At 37.8% G+C, this 23055-nt stretch overlaps 1 protein-coding gene across 1 annotated transcript in view; it reads right to left on the reverse strand.

Annotated features, from left to right (window-relative positions):
• ITGA8 (integrin subunit alpha 8) overlaps nt 1–23055 on the reverse strand; it is a 119090-nt gene that overhangs the window by 19527 nt on the left and 76508 nt on the right. Inside the window, exons 24-27 of the mRNA XM_050891991.1 lie at nt 19160–19265; nt 17172–17330; nt 10595–10720; nt 7165–7278 (exon numbers count right to left, since the gene is read on the reverse strand). Coding sequence (XP_050747948.1) covers nt 7165–7278; nt 10595–10720; nt 17172–17330; nt 19160–19265 — 505 coding nt within the window. The remainder of the gene's footprint in view (nt 1–7164; nt 7279–10594; nt 10721–17171; nt 17331–19159; nt 19266–23055) is intronic.

The raw sequence follows: 23055 nt of genomic DNA on the forward strand, positions 1-23055 counted from the left end.
ATAACAATATTGGCCCTGCCTGATTAAAACTTGTTTCCCTTCTTGTCTGCTGGAGTCTGGCACATTTTAGAGACAAGAGGGTAAGCAATATGGTGTTACCTTTTAAATATATGCTTTGGGAATTCATTAGCTTATTTTCTTTGACCCATACCTCCAAAAACCTGAACTACTGCCAATAAATAGAGTAGCTTACATAAATGCTGAGAGTAGAGGTCATACAACTATTTGTTCTTGTATTAATTTGTTAAAAAATGTATGTATGACTCTGTGCATGGTCAAAAAGTACTTGTGCTATTTGTAACAGGAGGCTATGTCCACCCAAAAGTATCTGTGACCAAAGACAATACAACTCCTCTGAAAATCAACACATCCTCCTCTCTAGCATTACCTTCTTACACTTCATATATTATATCTTTTACACTAATTTAAACAGACTATTTTAAATTATAATAGAGGCAGATATTTTGTTGTGACTTCTGAACACTTTAATATACAGATTTTAATGGTTATTGATTTAAGATGTTTATTTCTTCATATACCTGTTACCTATACTTTAGCACATCTAGCAAGAGTCTCATGTACTGCTCTTGTTAACATTTTGACTTTATTTTAAATAACAATGAATGAAAAGAAAACTAGCCCACACCCAAAAAAACCTCCAGCTAGTTCAGCCCAGTGCCAAGGTCTCTTTCTTTCTAGCCTTCATTCCACATAAACAATCAAATCCAATATAATACAGTATTTTTGGCCACCACACACAGTTTTCTTTTTTACTTACTTTGTTTTTTCAAGTAACAACAGTTGTTTGACATAAAGGCAAATTTCTTTGACGACTTCCTCCTTTTGTTATTATATGTGACTTGAAGGGCAGTGCATCAAATTTATGGCTTTTAATTCTTAGTCTGAATTACAATAATCTACTTAAACTTCCATATATGGCTTATACATGGCAATTAATGAGAGAACAAGATATCTCTCACTAATTTTTCTGGTGCTTCCCCACTTCCATCCATGGATAGGGAATTTAGGCTGGCTGCAGAATTATGCTTTGAAAACACTAAGCAAGCTTCCCTTGACTGAAATGTTTTCCACTGGACACAGAAAGAGGTTCTGTGCTGGGGGATGCTGAGGATAGAAACTATTGTTCCTTGAGGTCATATCCCACTTACAGATGGAATAATTGCTCCCATAGTAAAGAGGAGAGGGAGAAAAGTGACTGAATAAAGGAGCCTATACAAGAGCTAGATCTCTCACCTGTCTCGGACCACCTCCACTAGTTCACCTCCACCAGTTCACCTGTGTTCTGACTTCCAAGCCTCTGCAAACACACATGCGCTGCACAGAGGACAGTCTGTGTGGCCGCCCTGCACTGGTTGGTTATCTGGTGGTTATCTGCATTCTGCCTCCAATGGCCTTTGTGCAGCTAAACTGAATCCTTGTCCCAAAAGCGTTACCTGGCCTAGAGAATTTCTACCACACCAAAAAGAGTCTCTGAGTTCACCAGTAGTAAAATATGGAGATTCTCAACAAAATTTCTCATCAAGGAAGTACAATTAGAGCATGCACTCTAACAGTGATGATAGCTCCAGGTGCCAGGCAATGAAGGCAAAGGAGGATGAAAGGACTGGGAAGACTTCTAGCTGATGGCCCAAAATAACAAGGTATTACATCAGGCTCTTTCTTATTTTCTGTACCCTTCCAGACCTCTCAATTTCTTTTTACGGCCTTGTAGAGGTGCAGCTTCAGCAGAAGGCAACACCATCATTCTATAAAGCAGGGATGTGAGGTTTCTCAAGCTGAGGAGGGAATTGAATTCACGCCTTCCAGTCATGAATTCTCTAATCACTAGACTGCCAGCTCTAGCTTCTGCCACTGAATATTGAATAAACAAAGTCCTCTTTAAGTCTTCCAACTAATGCTATAGGTACCTCCTGGTCATTTTTGGATTCTGCCTTCTGAGAGGGTGGAAATATTCCCGCTGAATTCTGATTTGAGTGGCTATCCTCCTGATAAGGGATAGCCCTCATGCACCACCCCGATGGTTAATGCAAGTCAATTTGTCTGAGGTACCTCATTGTCTCTGTATGCTGTATAGGGAGCCTAGGTATTTAGTTTCAGGTTTTGGATACCAGCCTGGGGCCAGGCACTTAAGATGTGGGTGTTGCAGCACTTATCACCTTTATTATGTCAAGCACGTATTTCCATTTTTAGGCGTCTAAAAAGAAACAGGAGCAGTGCATGTTCAGAAACACTAAAATAACAAGTATTTAACAGAGAAGCCAAAACATGGCTTTGTGTACTAAGGGAGCACCCGATTACAGTGTGGCTGCCATGTTTCTGTTGCTTTTCAGCCTTCTTAGATTAAAACTAGATTTTTCTCCTTTCTAGCTGTTAAAGTTCATGCAGTCAGGGCTGCCAAATTCAAATATCTGGATCTGTCTAAAAGTCAAGAGAGAAACAATATGATTATATTCAATAACATTAAAAGAAGAGAAAATAAACTCCAAACCTCTTGGGAACCTCGCACACCCTCTGTGGTTTTTTTATATTACTGCCTCCCCAAGCTCTCCCAGAAGGAGATTTTTATCATTGTGAGGAACTTTCAATACAGGCTGAAATAATACTCAAGAATGAGCTGAATTCCACTTCCTACAGTGCTATACATGTCCAAAGAGCTTGGAGCCTGGAAGGATGTCGCAAATCAGACAGATGGTACAGATTCAACATTTAGAAATACATTTTCAAAACAGATGTTTTACTAGCCAGCTCCTGAGTCTTATATTAAAAAGTACCCATCAGAGTTCAAAGAACACTGGGCAAGATCCCCCTGGATCTCCCTCTGATGACTCAGGAATACCATGATTAGACAAATGGGGACATAATAGAGCCCTAACAGAACACAACGTAACATAACCATGTAAGGTTGTTTCTCTTTTGCACAAATCAGGCTATTATTTGCTCGATCAGCAAGTCTGAATCCAAAAGTCAGCTTTATTAGAGGGTTCATATTTACAGCCAGGCTTTGAAGTTAATCCAAAAAAGTCTGTGATTCTTCTTGGCCTTTGCACAATGTCTGTCTCTATCTTTGTTGGCTGGTTGGGAAATTTGGGCTGCTTTATTTACTCAAACATGTCTAATCATTGCACGTCATTTAACTGTTATTTGTTACGGGAGTTTGGGTTTTAAGGTGACAGATTACAACTGTCAAGAGGCAAAGGGGTCAGCTGTTGTCAGTTAAACTAAGTGGAAGAGGAAGGAGTCACTCAATACATGACTGACCTTTTGTGGCAAAAAAATATACAGGCTGATCCATATAACTTTGATGAGAAATATGAATTATTTCATCCTAGCATTAATCAATCACTTTCAAATTCTTCTCAGGTTTGCATTAGCAAATCTATCAGAAGAAAATACATAATGACAGCGTGTTCTCAGCTTTAATGAGCACAAAGAATTTCTTCTGCAGATGATCACATCTTCATTTAGATTATAACACAGTTGAGGAATGTTGTGTGTTACTATTCTGTTTTCTTTGGCATATGAAAATTTTGTACATTAATTGCATGTGCAAAAGAGTTTGGGATGTTGCTGTAGAGACAGCAACTTTTCCTCTAAGTTTCTTTACAAAACCATGACTGTGGGGTTCAGTCTGGCCCTTGAACAGTCCTTCCTGGTTCAGAATCACCACATCCTGATTATTTTGACTGTATTTTAATCCTCAGTTTGAATCTGCAGGTTCCAGCCTAGCTAACAGCAGTTGTTTTTTAGGTATACTTTAGTTTACCTCTGGAATAAACTTAGGAACTAGAAGTTTACAGGCTTACTAAGAGCAGATTATGCCCTTTTTAGGAAACTAATTATGCTCTACAGTCTTTTATGGTGATGGCTGTATAACTGTTAATTTTTAAAGGGGCTGTGAAAAAGGGAAACGTTTTCAGGTGAGTGAGAGGAAGGCAATCAGATATCTTCTCAATATCTAAGTGCATGTTTGCATGTGAAGCAGGGCTCAGGTTATTCTGACAGCTTCTTAGACATAAATGGGAGGATGCAACAGTTCTCTGGGGACTACCTTTTTTACTTAGGAAAAAATCCTGCTGCTTTAAGCGGAGTTTTCTGAGCCTTTACAAGGCTTGCAAGTTACTATTTGAAGGAAACAGAATTGTTTCCTAAGGATACAGATAAAAGGTAAAATCACAGCCCATAAAAAGCCTTGTTTGATAGCAAGGGTATGTAAGGACAGTGGAGTAAGCAAAAGATGTACTTGTAGGAGTGTTTGCCATGAAGTCTCTGTACCCAGGGAGCCTACAGGATGGCTCATCCTTGCCCCTGCCCACAGGTTGGTGTAAGGTTCCACCTCTGCCTTGAGCTCACTGAGTGAAGGGAGGTGCAGGCATAGCAAGCAGGATTTATTAGAGGAGCTAAAGGGGCTGCAGCACTGGCATTGCCTGGTGTGTTTGCACACACTCGTGTCCCAAGGCACAGCTTTGACCCTTCTCCACCTTCCAGATCAGAAGGAGGGCAGAAAAGGTGTTTCAAATTAGATTAAGCATCCTCTGAAGATACCTCTCTGTCTTGTCACTGGCTACAGAGTTAGGCAACCAGCTTTGGCATCTAACTTTCAGATAACTAAAACTAGGTAAGATGAGTCCCACTGCTCCTGCATTAAACATGCCACTGAATTTCATGCAGTTATCCTTGTTCTGAATCTAAGTCAGGCTAACTAAGCTTATATTCTAGAAGAAGATTCTGTCTTTATTAAGAGTCACTAAGAAAAGGAGATTTCACATTTTCTGTAGCTAGTTTGTTCCAACTGTTACACATCCTCTGTCACAACCAAAAACTCAGAGAAACACTCTCTGTTTCTCATTAAATTTGTTTAGCTTTAATCTCTTACAGTTATTTCTTGTTACTTATTAAACTGGACTTAGAAAAATTTTTATGAGGCTAATTCCCACTGAAATAGCTGTAAATAGCCTAGAAAATTGGCATCTATGGATGTGTGCAAGGGGTTTCATTTATGCGTTTGTTTTTTCACAAGACCTTGTTTTTGGCCCTTACAGAGTTAGATTTCACCAGCAGAATGATGAACAGAAAGACTTGATTGGATCCGGAATATGTGCAGGTCTAGTTCACAGTAGGGTAGCTAGCTAAGGGAGCTAAGCTTTATCATTTTGCTTGGTGAAGAAGATGGGGAAGGTTCACTGTGATATTGCTTGCACACTGCAGTGGTCAAAATTATCACAGATTGTCCCAGCCAAGGATAATATCTCTGCCTCTCTGCCTGTGTTAGGAACAGTGAACTAGTGCAGTTAAGTTCTTAACTGAACTTAACGGGACTAGCCAGTGTGTGAACATCAAACAGTCTCTTACTGTAATTAGAAAAAATTGGAATAAAATTCCCATCATATTTTCCAATATATATGTTTTTCCTATGAGTGAAGAGATGCTTACATACTGGCATTTTCTGTGCAAAATTTTGTAAGACCTTTGCAAAAGCTTACACCAGAAGATGTCCATCCCAGCTACCCAGATTTGGAAGGACAGAGAGACATCCAAGCTGTCAAGCCTTTGGGCTTAAATTTTAACCAGAGCCCGCCCTTTTTTCCCAGTAGCAGATGACTCACTGAGCAAACCTAAATGAAGTACATCCAGTCTAGCCTTTCAAACATATTTGCTAAATAGGCCTCCTCTTAAAAGCATTGTATTCGTTAAGGGAACTGAAGAAAGGATATGAAAGTTTCTTGGGATTGATTGTTAATAGAAAGAAAATGTACTGACAAATCAGGACTTAATTCACCCAGTATCTGAAAGGATGTCCTTTGTTACTGAGCTAGACAGAAAGTGTCTCTCAAGCAAGGCCAGATAGTTCTATACTCTCTTCAGTCATAACGGTGCTAATAGCTGTTGCAGAAGAAACACAGAATGTGACCTTAAGTCCTGACAGATATGTAGAAAAACCTTTCAAGTTATCCTTTCGGTAACCATTGCCATAGTCCCGTACACTAAGAGAGACCCATGACCCCCAAAGTATGCACCCATTGTGGATTTGGAGCCGTGACAGTTAACTATTGAGCTGGCATACAACTTTCTGTAAATACTGTCCCATCTGCTCTCACGTTTCTCCAGGAAAGCACATTAAGCAAGGAAGAATTTCTTTTATCGACTTTCACGCTTGAGGAAAGGGAGAAATTAACTTAAAAGGTGTGAGGAGCTTAATTTAAAGCTCCTGTTGTAAGCTGAAGACCCTCAATTCTTCTCTTGCTAGGGTACGAGGTACTGTGGGGATAAATCATTCTTCTCCCACAGCTACGGGGAACACAGGAAGGTTCTTGCGTTCCAGGTAGAAAGACTGGGGAATTCTAAGTTCCTTGAAGAAGGAAGGTGATAATCATTTTGATCAAGATAGGATCTGCAGTGATTTCCTAGTAACAGCAAACTGAATTATAAACTTCTCAATGTACTGCCCAGTGTTAAAGAAATGACAACCGCATAGTACTACAAACACATGGCCAGCTGTGAGGTAACAGCTCGCAGTGCAATCCCTCTGCCTTATGCAGTGTAAATACAATTCTGAGAGCAGATGAAGTTGGAAATGCAAGAATTTGCAAAGAGAAGTTCATTTTTTCCATGGTCTGCACTGTCCCTTCTTTTTTAGTGCTAAGACAGAAATTGTCACTACATGAGTATTGTATGTCATAGGAGCTTAGTACATATTACTCTTCCCTAGATTAACGGAGAATGAATAACAATGAATTTTTAAGCTAGACACAGTGTACACCATATACTGTTTGGCTCCAAGAAAAACCTTTCATCGGGAAAAACATGATGAATGCAGAACACATCATGGAGATCTAAGAGATTATTGACTTGGGCCAGTCCAGGAAAGCAGAAACAAAACCAGGAAAGGTGTTTAAAAATAATCTTGGAATTTTCAGGTAAGATTCAGGACATGAATTTGAGAGGGAGTGATAGCGAGAAAAAGAAAAGTAAGCAGCATGCATGCAACCTGAACAGGAACCAGTGAGATGTTATCTTCAAAGAAAGTGATAACAAAAAGGATTTGCATTTGGCCCATTTTATTTCATCATTTGTATTCTTAAATATCTGGTCAAATAAAAGATGCAGGAGTCTTTGTGTATAGAAGGAGATTTTTGTGTGCATTACCTCCAGGAATGTTTGGGCCCATAGCCGGGACCTGATTTTTAGCGCTGCACTCTTCCCTCTTTCCAGCTGTCCCACAGTGCAGGAAATTAGGATACACTTCACATTTGTACAGTTCTGTGTGCAAAATAAAGAGAAGTCATACCTATGCTTTAAAAATGTATATAATCATTTTCAAATGCTATAAATCAGCAAAACAAATCAACTTTCCCTTAAAGAGTTAAGCAGTCTGAAATCAGTAATTTCATCTAATGCACATGAGATACCCCATGAGTCACTGTGAGAACTATAAACCAAGGGGGAGATTCTTTTTGCACCACCAATGAATACAACCACCTACCTGTAGTAATGAAAATAAAAGTAATAATTTTCAACAATATCTACTCTGAAGAACTCTAAAAATGTCCAGGTACTTATCAATCCTTTGAAGCATGTGCTTTGTCTTCATCTATCAGTCATTTTGTGATTTCAACACTTTTTTTTTCTGTTCTCTATGCCTGAAGTCTTTATTTATGTTCTTAAATCTTTCCCCTCTTCTAACTCTCCTGGTTTTCTTACTGCTGTTTACATTATAGCAGCCAGAACATTTGCTGAGATTCATTAGTTGCTCTACTTGAAACTTGCTGTCCATGAAATGTTCCTGATGAGCAGTGATTCTGGCTCCTACACAGGGTTGAAGACAAAAGCCAAGCCATGCAACTCAAAACTATATACTCTGTTAAAAAGTCTGCCAGAAGAATGTCACAAAAAAGGTTAAAAGCTGACTGGAAGCCACTGAAGGGAATGAGCAGAGTCTCATGGCATAACCACAGAAATTATGCTGTTGTTTGGGGTGTAGAAAGGAAGAAAGATCTCATAGAAAAATGATTAAAAGTGTGTGTAAAAAAAAAGTATAGGTTTATATATACAAATGGGTTTTACCTGAAAAGTTTTGGTTTGATTCAGGAGGAAGGCTGAGGTTTTAACTGATTCATTATTTTTTTACAAAGCAGAGAATCCTTCCCTTACAGATGCTTTATTGACACTCATGACAGAAGGTCTTGTGACCTCAAAAGCAAAGCTAAGTTTTCACAAGTATGTTCCCTCAGAAGAGTGAGAATGGCTGCACTACCAAAGCCCATACTTCAGAAAATGAGATGATGATGTATGTAACAGATCTGAAAATACCCTTAAGGAATCCTGTATCTTTATAGACAGCTTTCTCCACCAATGTCTAGCATATCACGTTAAGTAACAGCTGTATGCTTAATCACTGTTTTCTAAATCTGCCTGAAAATGAAACTGTAAACCCTGGAACTTGCAACTATAAAACTTTTTTTTGAAATGAATATTTCAAAGTATCTGTTTATTTGGCTTTTCATATTTAAACATCCTCCAACCAGATTTATTTATCTTGTAGGAAGGAGGAGAGCTGTTTTCATTAATCATAGTGGCCAAAACCACATATTAACAAAATAAATCATTAGTATGCAAAAAAGGCTACTTTTGGCTGACATTTGAGGACCTGAACACATATTTCTATTTTCCTTAGTAACACATTTAGCCTGTAGTGATTTTCAGAACACTGTAACATTAGAACTAATGGAAGAGAAACCAAATGTTTAATAAACAGTATAAATAGAATAAGAGGTTCTCAGAACATTTTTCCTCTCTGTGAAAATGCTTTGATGAAAATAACTTAAAATTTCTGATAAAAAAAAATACAAATTTTAACAAAGAATTACCTTTGGCCTATCAGTCATTTTCCAGAGCAACATTCACTTTCCATGTATACTTCCAATGTGTCAAAAAAACTTTTAATTTTTCGGGATCTGTAGTATGCAATGCTGAAGGCACATACAATTGGGACACCTTTCTAACTGAACAAATGACATATTGCTTTTCTATGCCCGTCCTGGAAAAGTCCTGCTACATATCCAGTAGTAAGCACTGTACCCAATCCTGTCCTAATTTATGCTTATCAAAAGCATATTGTACTAGAAGACTGCTCATCACAGTGCCAATTTTGTATTACTAAGTACTCAGCTAAATACTATCTGCCTACATCAAGCAGCTGAAAAATCTCTGCTTTATATTTTAAGATGCAGACACAGTACATACTTAAGAACTTTGTTAATCACCTTCAGTTGCTGCAGTAATTTCTATGTTGGCAGCATGTGAGCCTAATCACTGAGAAAGATAACTGATAATTAAGGTATTACTGAAGAACAGATTAAGTGTTCTGTGGTATTGACTGGTATGTCTTCGAAAGCCCAGGCATTTTTCCTTCAGCCCCAGTGGAATCAGGTTCTTCCCAGGGTATTAGGTTGATGAAAGAATTACATAGGAATCAACAGTGATTATTGTTTAAAGTGGGTTTATCTGTGATTTTGTTCTTAATAACATTATGGTATTCATTACTTTCAGATTCTATCTTCTTCCTGTTACGAAAATTGCCAAATTAACTTTCAGAGGCAGGATAATTATTCTATTACTCTAGAATACTTAGGTCTGTGAGGTTCTTTTCTTCCTACCAAATTCTAGTGATGTCAAGGAATTCAAACATGAGCTTGCAGTAAACAGCTTAGTAAGAGACTGGACAGCATGAAAGAAACTCTGCCCGAGGTTCATAAAAATAGATGGAAAGCACTGAGTGCATGAATCCCACGACTGACCTCAAGGTCACTGAGTTTGAAGACAGCCTCTAGGCAAGGGGAGCTGATACCTCCAATGCTGAAGCATGCTACAGATGGGACATTGAATGCAGGAATGGAAAAAAACCAACCTTCTGAAAATACAGCCAAGTCCAAATACTCAGGTACCAGACTGACTAATCAGAACTATTTTCCTGGGAGAGAGATCTTGCTCCAGCATTGTCTGGAATGTTAAAAATGCAGTGACCTGTTCCATTTGCCTTGCTTGTGGTACTGTAAAGGGAAAGAATCTTACCTTTCCATAAGTACTTACTGGGGGGAACAAATATACTCCAAAGTATTTGTATGTCAGAACCGTTACTTTACATGAAAATGTTAATTTTAAGTGTGAGCTATTATTTACGAAAGAGCCAGAATGCTAGGAGTCAAGTTAACAAGCAGAGACCTACCTTTCAGGAGTCAGAATCTGAAATTTAGTTCGTGGAAGAAGGGCCTGTTCTCTAAATCTGTGCTGAAATTCCCTGTGATAAGTGTGCCATTGCATGACCACAGAGGTTTGTCTGCAAACAGCCAGGAGTAAGACAGCCAGGACTTTGGCATGCGTGATCTTTAGGGTAAAAATCTGTCAAACAAAATCGCTAATCTGTGGCACAGTGATATGTAATAAACAATATTTTAAACTGAGAGGTTAAAAATCACTTAGAAAAATATTTAAAAGACTAAATAAATTGCAGTCAAACCAACAGCCATCTTGATATAGTACATGCATAGGCCCAGTTTATAGTTTTTAGATAGCTCACCAATATTTTTGCAGTGTTTTTCCTGTGAGGTTCTGCTACTGTGACATCCCTTCTCCTGATGTAATGAGAAATTGTGGAATTATATAAAAAAGCAGCAAGTTCAGGAGTGTCTTGTGGAATCGCAAACTGCAAAGAGAAAAAATGTGAATGGTAATGACATACTCATACAATGATTCTAACAGATTTGTTCCCTTCTCAGAGGTCTTGAATTTTGGATTAACACTGTTCTTTCAATTTAACAGCACAGCCATGAGAATATACTGTCTTCAACTAGGAGCATGATGAGTAATAGCACACCAAGATATTGCCCAGTTATAAGAATTACAGTAGATAACATTTTTTTCCACTTTTTACTGTGTCAATTTCATTGCTGTACTTAATTTTGTTAGACTCTTGGGGCCAGATTCTGATCTCTATAACAGGATAAATTCAAAGTTGCTGCACGGAAATCTGGTCATTAGTTCAGATCAGAATCTGCCTATTGAAATATAATGATTTTACCAGTTTTAGAAAATAAAAGGAAATCTGAATTCTAGCAACACAACTTCTGATCATTATTTGTTACAGATTTCTTTTAGTAACAACTCAACTTTGTATAATGCAACAATTTGTTAATTTTTAATCTCATATTAAAATGCATTCTCTTCAGCTTTTTCTTCACAGATTTTTATTCTCTGATTAAAACCTATTTTTATTGTTGGCAGTTTGTCTTTAATTTCTACATAGAGCATTTATGGCTTCTTTCAAGAAGCCTCAGAGAACGCCTGGGAACCCAATTGCTACGGAGGGAAAGATAAATTCTAATTCATGACAATCCAATCATGTAAAATCACAATAAAATATATGTGGAAGTTTGTAATAAGATCTCAAAAGGAACTCACCTAAACATAGACAAGACTATTCTTTAAGGGCCTGAGATTATAAAGAGCTACATCAGATCCATCTTATCAGTTCCTTTAACCTCTGAACACAAAATATCTTAAACAAATTCCTAAAGAAAATGTTTGTAATTGTAAGAAATGTTGTAGCACTAAAGGGAAGAGAATAGCTATAAACACACAAAACCTTCCACACGCTAATGCTGTGTAGTACTAGATTTGGGAAAATTTGTACCATTCATCTGATTAAAATTACAAGGCTAAAGAAGGAACTGTTGACTGAAGATCTCAGGCAATATCAAAAAAGCATCCTACAAAGTGAGATACTACAATTTATTAACTGATGAAAACCCCTTAAGCAAAAATAAGACTTTTTTTTTTTTTCCTGTTGCTTAATTAGATTAACATTGTCTTTTTGCAATAAGGGAACAGTTAAATAGCTAGTAAATCTCTCCCTCTCAATGTGATAACATGTGGGAATTCTCTTTCCAGGATTCTTTCACCAGCATATATAGGCTTCTTTAATGATGACAAATTAAAAGAACCACAAGATAATCACATGCCTTTGAAGAAGCCCTCAATATATGATCACAACTGATACATATGTAGATCCATTTGAATACCAGATGATTTTTATGTTTACTTTTTTTTTTCATAGATCCTAGAGTGTTAGCATCTTCAGTAGTGAATTATTACAGCAAAGGTTCGAAAACAGCCCTCTGTGATTAAGAGAAAACATACATGTCTCCTGCAACAATTTAAAAGCAGAATTTCTCCAGTGGCCTGGATGTTCAGGTTAAGGATATTATTTTATCCTTCTTGAGCCAGTAGCATGGAATTGTACAACTCTGTCTCTGTAGCTATTTTATATGCCACATATTTAGCACACCATACATTATTTTAAATGGATTCTTGCTTCCTCCCTTTAACTACAATGGACTGTCTCGGTTTCCCCACCAGGGAAAACTGTACAGCTTTCTTCTCCTGAGTCTTGTCACCTGGAGCAGATTTCCAGATCTCTCCAGTTCTTCACTTCTCATTTCAAAACCGGTTTAGCTTTCCTCTTTTTCTAGCCAGGTAATACCCTCTGCTGCAATGTGTAACTCCATCAGAAATGTTCTGGAAGAGGACTTCATGTAAAAGCTGTTATACAAGAGGTGTCAGTGCATTCAAGAGCAATGCATTGGATGGTATTATTTTGTCTCCAGACCACAACTTACACACAGTGATAACAGCTCTGCAGCATGAGGAGACACTGCCTCTGGAAGAGGTTAGCTCCTGCCAGTCATGTTAGTGGATGTACCTTACCCATGTGGTGGATTTTAGCTGCTGTTTCAGTGCTTCTTCGACAGATGCCTTGCTCATGGTACTACAGTGCTCAGCTATTGAGAATGTGCCACATGTGTCACCCTGTATTGTCTACCATAGTTGGAAACCACTGCCTACACCTTTGGTATTTACAGGCACAGGCTCCATAAAGCCACTTTTTGCCATCAGTCTGGGCAAAAAAACCCATCTCATCAGGAATACTGGCTCAGGCCAACAGTCCATCTAGCTGAGCCCTCTTCTCATCAACACTGCCTTTAAGCAGATGTGGAAGGGAGAGTAAGAGTAGGGCATGCATACACAATGCTCTCTCCTAATAACTTTCAGCTTCCAAATGTTTGCAGCTCAGGGACTTCCTGATCTGCATGAAGTTTTTTTCATTTATTAATCTTCACTGGACTTCTCTTTTGCAAATTTGTCCAGTTACCTCTTAAAACCATGTAAACTTTTAACCCTGACTACTTCCTTTGGCAACAAGTTCCAGACGTCTAATACGTGTCACCATGAACTACCACTTCCTTTTGCTTGTTCTGAATCTGGCTCTACAGGCTTCATTTGACGCTCCAATTCCTGTGGAGTGAACACACTGCATTCCTGTGCAGGAATAGGCAGAGAGCAGTCAATTCCCACCCACGCTCTTCCTGCCACTTCTGATCTCACGGATCATAGTTGTGCATAGTCACCTCGTTTCTAGATTGAAGCATCCTAGTGTACTGAGTTCTTCTGCAAGGGAATCTGTTCCATATCTTTGATCAGTCCTTTTGCTCCTCTTTACACCTTTTGCAAGATTCAAGATTCTATTATTCTTTCATGTCCCTCACTGCCTTCAGAGAAAGATAAGCTACAGAAAAGGAAAAGTCCCTAAATAAGAGTCTTCCCATGTGTGCACAGGTTTGATTTATCTTTGTGGAAGAAACAACAAAGCACAAAGGAAACCTTTCTACAAGACAAGAAATTCAGCAATGGGGAGGAATATACTGCTTTGACTGAAACTGAAAAATCTAAGTCATTTCAAAGGGGAAATGCCCAAGCACCCTAAGAGAGCTAGGTTCTGAAATCCAAGAGGAGCCAGGCGTATAATGTCCTTAGCCTTATTTGGAAATTTGAGCCAGGCATCCTGCTGTTTATACAAAACCTGAAGGAAGCTGTCTCTGTATCCTCTTCCCATCTGAAGCAATAGATAAGCATTACATATTTGAAACCTGATTTGTGTATTCATACTGTTCAGTGCTTTGAAAGCCATTGTGCATCTAAAGCCATATTCTGCTAAGACAGATGGACCATTATTTCATTATTACAGGAAGACTTCTCACAAGAATTTAGTCTTGTTTATGTAACAGATGCAATCATTACCAAGTAGGAGAAGGAAGAGCAAACTAAAAAAAATTAAAAAAAAAATCATCAAAAAATACATTGCCTGAAAATGTCATTAAGAACTGTGGCACTACTCTACCCAGGAGCTCTGCCCTCCTGACAGTAATGCTCCCATCTCAGCTTCTTAATTGAAACTTAAAACAGAACACAGTGGCTAGGGAGGGGGGATGCTGAACTCCTTTTCACGTACTTGCAACCTCATCTGACCAGTGGCTTTGAGATGCTAGGCTTGCAAATACAAATGCAGCAGCTCAGCTTCTTGCTCCTCACTACTTTGAAAAATAGGTGGAAATGGGGTGGAAAAGATTAACAGAAAAAATTCTCTGTTTCCAAACTTTCTGTGTTTCAGGTACAAAATGGAAACATTTTCTATCTTCAGTTCCCTATCACTCATTTCCTTTTTCTTCCTCTAGAGAAACTAAATAAAAGGGTAGAATCCTAACTCCTCTCTGGCTTCCTGGGTGAAACACAAAAATCTAGTCATAATGTATTTGGTATACATCAGTTTTTCTATATTCTTGTAAGTATATATTGTAGTTCTGTCTCTTTAAGCTAAAGACTTGTCTTGTAGCTCCTGTGGTTGTGAGCAATCCCTTTCACTAGAAAGATGTCTCCACTTTCATCCACTGTACTGAACTCAAACCCCTCCTGGTATGCAAAAGACGTATAGCACTTTTAGCATGTGGAATGCAGTTCTCCCCGCAAGATGTTTAACAAGCTACTGGTTAAACTCGAGAAGTGTTGTTTACTCCAGAAGTGTCTGGAAACAGTTATGCTTAATAAACTGGATACCTTATTTTTGATGGGATAATACGTAGAGCTGTGTTTTGCTAAATCTTCTGACTTTGAGCCAAACCAAGCTCTTTTGGGAGGATCTGCCATCAAAAACATAGATCCTAAAACAGGCTTTTAGACCCTGGCATATCAACACTTTACCAAGGAGGCTGCTACTAGGCTTCCCCTTGTTAGTGTTTCCTCCAAACTCTGAGATCTCCAGCTCTGCTATAAAAGAAGAACCATGTCCATGGAAGGGGAAGCAATTTGGATGGCAAACAATACCTAGGAGTAACACTTATGAAAAAATTGGTGGGGGGGGGCGGAAATTTCCTTTTTGCTGGTATGATTAAAATAATTACAGAATCATTTCCAAGTAGAAAAACCAAAAACCTGTCATGTTGCTGACAAAGTTGTAACTTTTATGAGTTAATATTGATTAAGCCATAAAATAATTGTAGACTACATGAATCCTTTTATCAAGTGGTAATACATGAAAACTTCCATTTCTGGAGTATATTCCATGCAGAAATCCAGTTGATAGTTTCACTTTATAGGATAGTCAAAGTATGTTCTTTAAAAAATTAAAATCATTAACACTTTAAGACAGGTAAAAAATACACAGGCTTCTAAAATGACTCCTATTTTACAGATTATACTGTCTCATACTATGTTGAACCTAATTGTAATATAATAATGTAATATAGCATATGATATTAAAAATATGTATCTTATATACTTCGTGCAAGGAAATAGCCTCTGGCAACAAAACATGCTGAGGACTGACTGGCTAAGCAGCAGCTCTGCAGAAAAAGACCTGGCTTAAGCTGCACATGAGCCAGCAGTGTGCTCTGTCAGCAGCAAGGCCAACAGCATCCTGGGCTGTACGAACAGGAGCAAAAGCAGTACGTTGAGGAAGTGATTACTCCCCTCTGCTCAGCACTCATTAGACCACATGTAGATACAATATCCATTCTTGGAGCCTCAGCAGAAGAGAGAGATCAATATACTGGAATGAGTTCATTGGAGGGCCCCCAGGGATGCTCAGGGCTGGAGCACTTGTCCTGCAGGGAGAGGCTGAGGGACCAGTGCTTGTTCAGCCCAGAGATGAGAAAGCTTTGGGGGGACTGAAGCTGCTGGAGGGAGAACGTTATCACAAAAATGGAGCCAGGCTTTTCACAGAGGTGCCTGGTGGGATGATGACAGGCAATGGCTGTAAGTTGAAATAAGAGAGGTTCAGACAGGATGTAGGAAAAAACCTTTCCCTGTAAGGACCATCGAGAAGAAGCAGAATTTGCCCAGAGAGGTTTTGCAGTGTCTGTCCTTGGATGTTTTAAAGATCTGTGGATAAAGACTGTATCAGACTGGATAAAGCCCTGAACAACCTAGTCCGATCTCACAGCTGACCCTGATTGAGCAGGACGTTGGATCAGAGTACTCCTGAGGTCTCCTCGAACCTGAATTAGCCTATGATCCTAGAAAACCAAATCACCACACAAATTAGCTGGAAATTATTTGTATCGGAATAAAAAACTAAAATGGTGTTACATCCTTTAAAAATACTTAATGCTACAATACCTGGTGGCTGTCTGCTGTCTATTAAATAAACAGCTCTGAGAAGTTAATGTCTTTCAATTTAATGATATTGCATTATTGTGCTATAAAGGATTTTCCCCACTGCTAACAGGTTCAGGTGTGAGACCTTTTGATAAACAAACCAGTGCTAGGTTGTATCAGACTCAACTGAAGAGCTATGTGCATCCCTTGACATAACAAAGGTTTACATCACCTTTGGGAGTTCATCTGCTAAGCACTGCTGTACAGAGGACTTTCTGAATTAATGTACTCCTTAGGACACAAGAATTTTCAGGGTCCCATGAGAACTGAAAAGTTTTGTGTCATCTATTCAAAGCCATGTTAAAAATGATCCTCAAGGAAACCTCTGCGAATTTCCATTTAAAAAATTACATTGTATCTAATGCTGCGATACTGAATCAAAATACAATTTTCTTCTGATAAGAAGAGTACAGAAACCAAACACATACCATGCAACACAATTGTCACACTAGAAACATTATAGACTATCTATATCTTGCTTCTTACCCAGGAAAATGATCTCAGGGTTATTGTGAAAAATCCCCAAAAGCTCCATCCCATTGTGAAGTGTAGGCAGAAAAAATCAAGCAAAATGCAGACAGGGATGGAAATAAAAGGGGCTGACTTACCTTTATTTGCATTGTATTAATAGGAGAGCTCGTTTGACAGTGCAATGGTCCATGTGTCTGAATATGAAGAATATAAAGAAGAAATTCTTCTCGACTGGACACAGGCCAGCCGACATGGAGAACTGTATTGTTGATGGCACTTGGTCCTATATTGTGCAGCTGTCAAACAAATATCGTCAGTACTTTCCAAGGCAGTAAATAACAACAAAAAACACAGCAACCACCACTTAGACATTTTCAAATTCTTAGTGTCCACAGCTTGAAGTACTTTGGGAAAGATGTATAGGTTATTAATATCATTTTATGGATGGAGAATCTGTGGCAGGTAGGGGAAAAGGACCTGTCCATGTTAGTCACAAAGTCAGTGGCAAATCTGGGAGCACAACATTTTTTGTCTGAGCCTGTATTCAAGAAATCCATCACCTTTCCCATTTTTTCCTACATGTGAAAGAGCTGAAATTACCTAAAAAAGTATAAAAACCCCAAACCAAAACACACTAGCAAAATACACTATACAAATATATACAATGAACCTTAACAGAACATACTTGAAAATAGTAGCTGAAACTTCAGGACACAAAAGAATCACATTTCAGGGTGCAGGAATAGAAGGTATAGCAGAGCTTAAACTAGTTTTTGTGGTTAAGAACCCTATTTTCAACTCTTCTCAGTTCAAATCGCTCCCCCCCGCAAAGGAACTAGTTTTCCTGCAGTAACATCCCAGGACATTATTCTTTTCTTGGAAAATGAGTAAAGATAGAAATAATAGAAATTAAAAAATAGTTTTCTTATACCAGTTTACAATTTGAAAATATCTGATGACCACAGGAAGTTTGGATATGTGTTAACACTGGGCATGAGAGCTAAAGAAGCAAAACACCATGGAGCTTTACTCAAAGTTTCTAGAGATGTGAGAATCTTCTTTTTTTAAATGTGTAGAATTTTTGTGACTGATGAGCTTTATTTAGAACCATATAAAACCCACTTTCAATCTTACATCTTCTTCAGTAAAGGGTTTTTGGGTGGGTGTTTGGCCTTTTTTTATGCTTTGCTGATACCAATAAACCATGAAAGAGGTTTCTTTAATCACTGTAACTAATTACTGTAAGTATTTTAATACATTTGAAGTCACATATATAGTTCCACAAACAGCCCAAATGCTTGAGACAAGATTTGTTTGAGATTTTTCAGTTTAGAGAAATGTGTTAAGATGAGCAATTCACAATAATATTTTGTATTTTAGTCTGATTCATTAAAGTTTAGTATTAGTCATGCAAATTGTAATCTTACACTGCTGATTAAGCTCAGTTGCTTATATTTTCTTGAGTGCTAGTTTGTGAATTATAACCATATGTGAAGCACTCTGTTTTACCCCCTAGGATAAAGGTCATCCATCAGATTCCAAAGATGGCCTGTATTCCGTGTAGTTCACTCAATGCACTTTTTTCTAACCTGAACTCTTCTCTTTTAATTGATGAAACATCCATAGAAAAAAACTAACAACAATACAAGGTAGAAATACGTATACTTCAAACATTAAGAGTTATTTTCAACAGAATTTTTTCTGAGCAATGAGGAAACAAGTTACATGTATGTCTACAGTTTTTTTCAGTTAGTTAAAGGAAACATATTTTTTCCTGTGCACAACACTCATAGCTTTTAATGAGAAACCAGTCAAATCACTGAAAATATTTGGCATTGATTGTAATGAGCTTTTAAGCACTGTTTTTAATTCTTGTCAAACATCCAAAATGTTTATAGATCCCTTAAATGTCAAAGACAGACTCCTAGCATAAACTAATATCTCCTCCACTAACATGAACCAATACTGGGGTTGTGAATTCCTAGATTAAATTTGGGTCATGGGCTAACGTCAGAATATTTACATGTGTGGCTTTATCTAGTTGCAGATAAAGACAATAAACCAAATTCATCAGGATTTCAATGGGAGCAGCATGAGGTCCTGTGGCAACTTATATCATTTTTACCTCATAGATGTGTTCTACTAAAGGACCAAGTTCTTCTTCTTTTGTAGGTTCATCTTTGGGTTCCCAGTTGTGAAGTGGCAAAATAATTGTTGGGGGGTGAGACACTCTGTAGTATATAAAACAGGTTAAGACAATAACTGTTACCAGTGCTCTGCTGCATCACTTTTAGGAAAAAATTAAGACCACTATAGAAACCTGAGCCCTTAAGGGCATTTTATTTGGGCACTTTCATTAGAATTAGGTGAGATGAACAATACAATGCTTCTATAAAGTACTACCCAGTCTTTACAGACTACTGAGCGTGAGCAGTTAGTTTCATACTTCCTCTGATGGATGGTCCTTTCCAGACAAGGGAGTGACTCCCTATTTGGAGAGAGGAATGCAGTCTGTCAGGCACTTACATCATTCTCATTGATGAGGTATCTGAATACATTACGCACAAAACTGATTATATATAAATAAATGTATTTTCTCATTTCCATTTAAAGCCTGTAGATGTTTAATGCCATGCATCTTCCTTCCCTGCAACACATTTTTAGATATTTATTTAACTGCTCTGACTGTAAATTCCTTATAACCTCTGTTATTTTTCCTTTAAGAAACCTTGCAAAGTAGTCTGTCTCATTTTACAGGTGGGAAACTGAGGTACTGTGACTTCCATAAGGTCACAATGGAAACTGGTGTGTGAAGACACTGAATTCAGGACTAGAGCCTGAAATAGTGCTCCAGGCTTCCCATTGGCTTTGCAAATGAAGTGGCAGCTAAGGCAGTCCCTGAAACACCGTTGCAACTTGCAACATGTAAATCAAACATAAACAAAGAAAACAGTGACTTAATATTTGACACCTTTCTTTCCGTCTGCTATTTTATTTTTCCTTTCTGTCTCTGTCTGACCTCAAGAAAGGACCAAGTAGTCTTCTGTTAACGCTTCTATTTGAATCACAAGCATTTTATTTCCCATAAAAACTGGAAGTTCCTTGGAGGGGTCCCATTCAGATACCAACTTTAACCTTATTCAGTTGTTGAGAAGTTGGGAAATCAGATCCCAAAAATTTCTTTTAGCATGGTAGGTGAGTTCTGGCACAGACAGCTGTCATATGCTAGTACTGAAAGTAGCTCTTGCTGCTAAAATGGTAAGTATTACTCTTTCTTTACAAGGGTCAACTCTCACTCAGTTTTGCTGGTTTCCAGCATCTTTAGCTTAAAGAAAAGCCATAAAATTTCAATGCTTGTTCTGCCAAAGCTGGAAGTTTGCTGACAGAAAACTGTTAAAAAAGAATTGCTAATGAGTTTTTTTCAGAATATAACATTTGACTAAAATGATAGACTTCTATCCATCAACGTTAATTCACTTTCCCTTGCGTCTAAACAGAGAAAGCACCACTGCAGATTGCCCCTTGAAGAAGAGAACAGAAGACTGGATGTTTTTGTTGCAAATGCTGACATTTTAAAATACTTTAGGAAGAAACAAACTGTTCTTGCTTCTGGCTCTTATGTCATATGCAATGAATGAAATGTCTGATTCTACAGACTACAGCTTCTCAAAGCAGCAAGGGATCCCAGAGAAGAACAACTTAATACCATCCAGCTAAAGTACAATTCATGAAATTTAGGGTATCCTGCTAACTCTAAATACTTCCCCAGACTTCAAAAGGCCAGCAGTTTGTACTAACAAGTATGGCAGAGGACAATCTTACAAGCCAAACCAAATAATAAAGGAAATGAAGCATATTCATTAAAAAGTCATTTCAGATGAGGTACTCGGCCTAACTTGTTATATTTCACAAATGGCCTTGTTTCCAATTAGAATTTTAATTATTAATTGTTGTTGGAGAATAGGAACTTCCCTGTGTTGTTACAAAAGCCAAGACACAGAGACCCTTAAGCTACCGCAAAAATTTGCAAACCAGAAACTGTACATAGACAAAAAGAAGCAGGCATGAGGTTTCAAAAACCAGTGTTTTCTATTACACTCCCTGTGCAGTGTTTTTCTTATCCACAGAATTACAAAGTGCAAAGTGTAAATGTAGACATTCAATTAAAATTATTATAAAGTATATAAGAACATTTATTTTAACAGATTTTACAGTTATTTTGAGGACTTCTGCTACTGGCATGAAAGTAGCAAAATCAGGTCAAATTAAACAGAAATCCTCTCTTTTGACTATTATATTTTGCATTTAACTGAGAATATTTTTAACGTTTGAATGATTTATTAGACAAGGATTTTTCCTAGACTTTTAGGTGACAATGATCAGTCAAACAAGAGCACTGAAAAATAAGAGAAAGGAATTACATTCTACAGAAAACGCTTATGTGGGATATACAATAAGAATTCTGCCAGCTGCAAATCCTCCCAGTCCAAATTACTTCCTTCCTGGATCCCTGATTCCTCTAGTGCTCTTTCAGCAGTGGGAAATAACAATTACAACTATAAAACTCTTACATTTTTATAGGAAAAAAAGGTAAGCAGAATAATCAAATCTCAGTTATCAGAGCAACTGCTCATTGAATGAACTGTCTAAGGAGTTATCTTAAATGTCTTTTGAATAGGATATTGAAGAAGATTTCTTCCTTTCTCATAGAGGCAGTATTTGCATGGGTCCACTGTGCAAGTATATATGCATGTACGCATACGTACAATTTGATAACCACTTACTTTTCCTCAGTAAAATGTACAATGATTCCAGTCCCACTTCATGAAACTCTGTGCAGAGCAGTAGGGAAACCAATGCAAGATATTTTCCAGTCCAAATGTGGACACAGTCTCTCTTTTATTTTTATCTAGGAAATTGTGAGCAAATAGTTCCCTTGGAGCTGTATGCTTTAGCATCTCTGAGTAATGAGCAAAATCTGTCAATAAAGCATTTGGGGATTTTCCTTTGTACATGCATGCTATAGCGAATAAGAAAACTAAAAGACTTAAGAGGAAAGGAACTGGAAGTCATTCAATTAAGTAATTCCTCTGTATTTAATGAGCTGTTTCTTAGCACTGCAGGCAGCAATTCAAGCCATTTTTTCTACTTGTGGGCATGCTGTTTTTAAGAACCAAGGATGTTTTGGTCATTTTTTGGTGTCTATCTATTTACCTGTTACAGAACTTTTCATTAAAAAGAACACACTATGGCACAGAAAGAACATGATGGAGGCAAAAAGTTTCCAAAAAATTTGCAAAGAATACAACAAGTTTGTAAGATTTTTCTATGAAAGTGATGAGTAACCTCACTGAAAAAAACAGAATCCACAGCACTGGAAGCAGCCCTTACGGAGAAGTCTCATGTATGTACCCGTAACCATTTCATTGATGCACGGAAACTCCAGCCAGTCCTTAACCTGAGTGTCCATCCATGGCAACATCTAGCAGTTGCTGGCTCCCAACATTTTCTCACACACCTGCAGCCCACCAGCTAACCCCTTGATTCTTATTTCCTCAGCCTCTACTTCTCTTTCTGTGTTACCTGCCCCCTCATTTTGTATTTTTCACCTCTCTTCCTATCCACCTCATTTCCCTAGATCACCACTAACTACAGGAAATTAAATAATACTCTCATTTCTGTTCTCGTTAAACATGTCTTTCAACTGCTCCTTTTCAGAAATATAAGCATTAACATGTAACCACACAGTCTTTGAGTGCCAGTCCTCTTTTTTCCACCTAACTCTAGCCTTAGGGTTAGTATTCTTAACCTGGAAAACACTTACAAAATGTGATGAAAAATACTTTTAAAATCTCCCTGATTTAGATTGAATATTAGACCAGAAAACATGATCTCTGTGATCTACAAAATGATTGGACTCTCTGCTGGCACTAGGTAGTCAAAGTATTGTCTTAGAAGTGATAACAATAAATGGATTTTTATAAATCCATAAAAGCATAAATAAATGAATTTTTATTTGTT

Source organism: Gymnogyps californianus, chromosome 2 (assembly GCF_018139145.2).
Source record: "Gymnogyps californianus isolate 813 chromosome 2, ASM1813914v2, whole genome shotgun sequence".
In the NCBI taxonomy this organism is placed as follows: domain Eukaryota; kingdom Metazoa; phylum Chordata; class Aves; order Accipitriformes; family Cathartidae; genus Gymnogyps; species Gymnogyps californianus.